General features: G+C 40.1%; 1 protein-coding gene across 1 annotated transcript; it reads left to right on the top strand.

The window, feature by feature from the left end:
* The first annotated feature begins 3,142 nt into the window (after positions 1-3,142).
* On the top strand, positions 3,143-4,592 carry LOC124272538 (alanine aminotransferase 2-like). The gene is given in 2 exon segments (XM_046707748.1): positions 3,143-4,152; positions 4,154-4,592. Coding segments are annotated over 2 exon segments (1,437 nt in total). The 5' UTR covers positions 3,143-3,154.
* Positions 4,593-5,165: the final 573 nt, after the last annotated feature.

Raw genomic sequence — 5,165 nt, 5'->3', positions numbered from 1 at the left:
TGAATCAAGCATTACCTCAATTATAAGTAGTTTTTTGTTTAAAAATACTTCATGCAATATATTGCAATACATATCGCAATACATGCTTTCGCATCGCAATATATCGCAATATGAAAATTCTCTGCAATATCCACCCCTAATGAGCTGTGTTTAAGTCTGACTTCAGTCTGCAGAAGTGTTGTGTTTTCTTAAATATTAGTATCTTAATAACCACACGTCTCTTTTATATTATTCTAAATGCTCTGAAAAATAGATATTCTTTGTTAGTTACACGGATGGTGGTAAGTTAGCATTTTCATTTTTGTTATTGTCTTTATAATATTTAATCATACAACTTTTGAGATGTAACAGAACATGTTCATTCTACAAATAAAACAGTATTCCATATCAAGGTTGAAACATTCAATACATTAGTAAAGCATTCAGAAAGGTCTTAATGTAGTGTCTTCTCAAATGTAGCACATTGACAAAGCTAGGTCCGATGCAATTCCCCACTTTGAGTGGCTCCATATATTTTAGGTGAATATTGACTTGCCTGTGCATGTGTTTGTGACGGATGCAACTGGAGGGGCAGGATACTCATCGTTTGCCAAACACCTGGTAAGATCAGTATTTGGTAGAGTTTCATAAACACATGCTCCTTATACAATAGGAGTCGTACAAATCATTGTACACTTTCTGCATTAAGCAGTCATTTCTTATGATCATGGAAAAGGTATGTTGTGACATTTATCTCTAGAACCTCTAGAGGAAAAAACTACCTGAATATGTCAAGATTTTGAAAAAGAATATCTTGTCTTCATACAGAATCACTGGCATGCACATTGAGCAAGTTACGTACTTGAGTCATCTGCTATATCTTAAAAACAGCTAGATTATAATCGGCGCTTACAAGACAACACGTCTGGCATTTGTTAAGATTTGCGTAGTGGTCTTATCTGTAGGATAACACATGCATTGTTCAATACGTTTTGTTTCCGGAAACTGCATAAATCAGATAGTGGCTTTTTCTGTTCATATTTTAAAGTCTTAGAATACTTAGATTATGCGAAATTTAGGCTTCATTCACATGCGATTGAGTCCTTGTCAATTTTCGGTAAGTTAGAAGTTTGAGTTTTTCCGGGGTTTTTAAGAATTGCAAAATAATTCAAGGGAAAGGAACAAGACATTTATATGCTGTGGTGACAAAGGTCAAATCAATTATACACTGCAGTGACAAAGGTCAACATAGTTATACAATGTGGTGACAAAGGTCAAAACATTTTTACACTGTGGTGACAAAGGTCAAAACAGTTATACACTGTGGTGACAAAGGTCAAAACAGTTTTACACTGTGGTGACAAAGGTCAAATCATTTTTACACTGTGGTGACAAAGGTCAAAACAGTTATACACTGTGGTGACAAAGGTCAAAACAGTTATACACTGTGGTGACAAAGGTCAAAACAGTGACCCTGAGGTAATCTAGACTTGCTTCATATAGGGCTTTGGCATTGCAGAAAGGGATGGCGGAAGGGAATGTGGTTCAGGATGGTGGTATGTTAGAACAGGCTATCCACCCGATTTCGGGTGATTTATGACAACAGCTTCCAGCTGTCCATCGTCATCCCCTATAAAGGCTAGTCAACTGTTGACTTCCCTCATTTAGCCTCTGTTGTCTAATTACTTTTGCAGTTCTTATGATCTATTTGCAGATATGCAAGGCATATCATGCAAGGCGTATGCATTTGTAAATTCCGTGTATATATCCTCAACATTTTCACTTTCTGAGTGCTTCGAATCCAGGTCCTCTAACACAAAGCTTGCACTACGCTTGATATCACTGGAAATGCTGGGGTGGGGTGGTGGGGTAGCCAGGTGGTTGAAGCGTTCACTTGACACGCCGAAGACTTCGGTTCGAATCTCCACATGGTTACAATGAGAAAAGCCCCTTTCTGTTGTCCCTGTGCTGGTATTGCTGGGTTAAACCTGACTGATTTTAACTGAGCTTCTCTTAAAAACGAATCTGTTCTGCAGCTGAAGCCAAGAACACGTTTTGTTTGCTGTGTTCCAGAAATATCTGCTTGTTGTCATCGTTCATATATAGGGGTGGGTATTGCAGAGAATTTTCATATTGCGATATATTGCGATGCGAAAGCATATATTGCGATATGTATTGCAATATATTGCAAGAAGGGTTTTAAAACAAAAACTACTTATTATCGAATTAATGCTTGATTTATAAAGCAAAAACAGAACAAAATCGCTATGCTTGACTAGGCTTTGATAAAAACTTTTAATGATGACAAAGTATAAATGTAAATAATGTTTGGCACAAATGAAACAAGGAAAGGAACGATTTAAAAACGGAAATATCCGTAGATTTCCTGGTGTTACGAAGTTTTCCGATTGCATGTAAAAATACCGGTTTTCGATCAGCATATCGCAATACGTATCGTGTTCATGTCTGAACCGGTAAATACCGGTAAATACCGGTAAACCGGGTATATTGCGCAGCCCTATTCATAGACTAGCCAAAAGTGAGAGAAATTAAGATCTGATACAATCAGGTTTTGACATTAGCTCTAACGTCTGCAAGACTGGGCAATAGCGAAGGGCTATAACTGAATTGGAAATATGTATGAGAATGTTCTATGTTTTGTTCATTAATTAATCCTACAATATATTACGGCCCTCACTCACATTCAAAGACATAGCTCGTTCGTTTGTTCAAGTTAGCAGAACAACGGGAGGGGAAGGGGCGTGACGTGGCGTCCTCAATATACCAGGTGTTACGATGACAATAAACCGTCACATCCTTCCCCATGAGATCAGAGATCGGGGTAAATACGTATAAATGTTCAGCCGAATACGTGGACTCGCACTTGATAAATCCGCTCACACATTTGTACGTGCCGACCACACATTGTGTAGTGACCTTCCGTGAAGGTGAACTGTAGCTTTACATTATTTAGAGTTATCCGCCCTTGCTCAGCTGACGAAACAACTGGAAGCAAAGCGTCGAGACTAAAATAGTGTCGGTTGTGTAAGCCAAGTTCATATAATAACTTGCGTTGCTGGAGTCAGACATCTAAGGCTGAAGCTGTTGGAAATACACATTATCAGCAGACTGCATCAAGTAGTAAGTCATTTTCTCTCAATATCAAATTGACAAGATGGGCTCTCAAGGCACAGACAAGGTTTTGACAGTGGAAACACTTAACCCGAACGTCAAACTTATGGAGTATGCAGTCCGAGGACCTATTGTAACACGGGCCAATGAAATCGATCAGGAAATAAAAAAAGGAGCCAAAAAGTCTTTAAGAAAGGTGGCAATGGCAAATATTGGCGATTGCCATGCAACCGGACAAAAACCGATAACGTTTATACGCCAGGTGCTTGCCTTGTGTACATACCCGGATCTGCTGAATAGTCAGGATTTCCCCGAGGATGCTAAAAACCGGGCAAGGCGTATTTTGGCTGGGTGTCGAGGAGCAAGCCTTGGGTCGTACAGTGACAGTGCAGGAGTGGCTGTGATTAGACAAGATATTGCCAACTACATCACTCAGAGAGATGGTTTTCCGTCAAATCCTGATGACATTATAATGTCCACTGGAGCCAGTGATGGAATCAAGTCAATCCTGACACTGTTGCTAACAGGAAAGGGTGGGGATGAGCGAGCTGGTATCATGATTCCAGTACCTCAGTACCCTCTCTACTCGGCGGCCATTGCGGAGTACAATGCCTACCCCATCAAATATTACCTGGATGAAAAAAAGCACTGGGGTTTGGAAGTTGATGAATTGAATAGAGCTATAACTGAAGCCAAATCTCATTGTAAACCACGGGCGATTGTCATTATTAATCCTGAAAACCCAACAGGACAAGTACTGACCAAAGAAAACATTCAGGCTGTAATCTGATTCGCTAAACAAGAAAACCTGTTTATTTTGGCTGATGAGGTGTATCAAAATAACATCTGTGCACAAGGCAGCGAGTTCTTCTCCTTCAAGAAAGCCCTCATGGAAATGGGACCTGAATACAACCAAATGGAGCTGTCATCGTTCATGTCGGCATAGAAAGGTTTCATGGGCGAGTGTGGCTACCGAGGGGGATACGCGGAGATCATCAACCTTGACCCGGAGGTCCGTGTGCAGTATCTTAAGAGCATCTCTTGTCTCAGGACAAGTCGTCATGGATGTGTTCACAAACCCTCCCGTGCAAGGAGAACCATCTTATGAACTTTTCATTAAAGAAAAAGAGGAAGTTCTGTCGCTATTGAAGAAAAAAGCTCGCCTTGTGACCGATACTTTTAATTCTATTGATGGGATCACATGTAATGAAGTTCAAGGCGCCATGTATGCCTTCCCACAGATTTTCCTGCCCCCGAAAGCTGTTGAAGAAGCTAACAAAAACAGCCAGGCACCAGATTTGTTCTACTGTTTCAGGCTTTTGGAGGAGACTGGATTATGTACCATTCCTGGGAGTCGATTTGGACAGAAAGACGGAACCTACCACTTCCGCACTACTTTCCTACCTCCCCTGGAAGAGATTAAGCAGGTGTTGCAGCATTTCCGCACCTTCCACCTGAAGCTCCTCGAGAAGTATAAGTAAAGAGGTAAACTGTTGTTCTTTACCGTGGTTTGTGACTGAAGACTAACACTGAATCCCTGAAATGAACGCATTTTACACAAACAAACCACAACCGTTCTTAAATTATCTAAATGAAACAAAATCTATGTATAAACAGATAGACTTTCTTCATCCCTGAAACTGCATTAATCTAGTTTTGCCAAATATCATCCCTGTTTAAGGACTTGCATGAGCTGTAGTTGATGTTCTTGTTTAGGGGTGTATATGATAGGCTATCGGACAGCCAGATGTGACAATGATTTACATATAATGATTAAAAACATTTTATGTGTAAAATCTATTGAACATCGCTGCAGTATGGAATGAAGAATAAACAAGACATTCAAAAGTCTGTTAATTGAAAGTATCTATTCTGACATCTGTGAACATCAGTAATAACGCCATAAAGTCATCTTCATACTGTCTGTTAACAGTTTTGCATAATGCAAGTTTGATCGTATCAAGTTGTGACCTGTGCACGTGCAAGAGGGGCGGGGCATTTAACCTTTGCCAAACAACTGGTACGATCAGTATTTGGTAACCACGCGCTCCTCG

The sequence above is a fragment of the Haliotis rubra genome, unplaced genomic scaffold (genome assembly GCF_003918875.1).
Source record: "Haliotis rubra isolate DU_JTF1 unplaced genomic scaffold, ASM391887v1 Scf170, whole genome shotgun sequence".
Lineage (NCBI taxonomy): Eukaryota > Metazoa > Mollusca > Gastropoda > Lepetellida > Haliotidae > Haliotis > Haliotis rubra.
The sequence above is the reverse complement of the archived record's forward strand: the minus strand, read 5'-3'. Positions and strand labels throughout refer to the sequence as shown.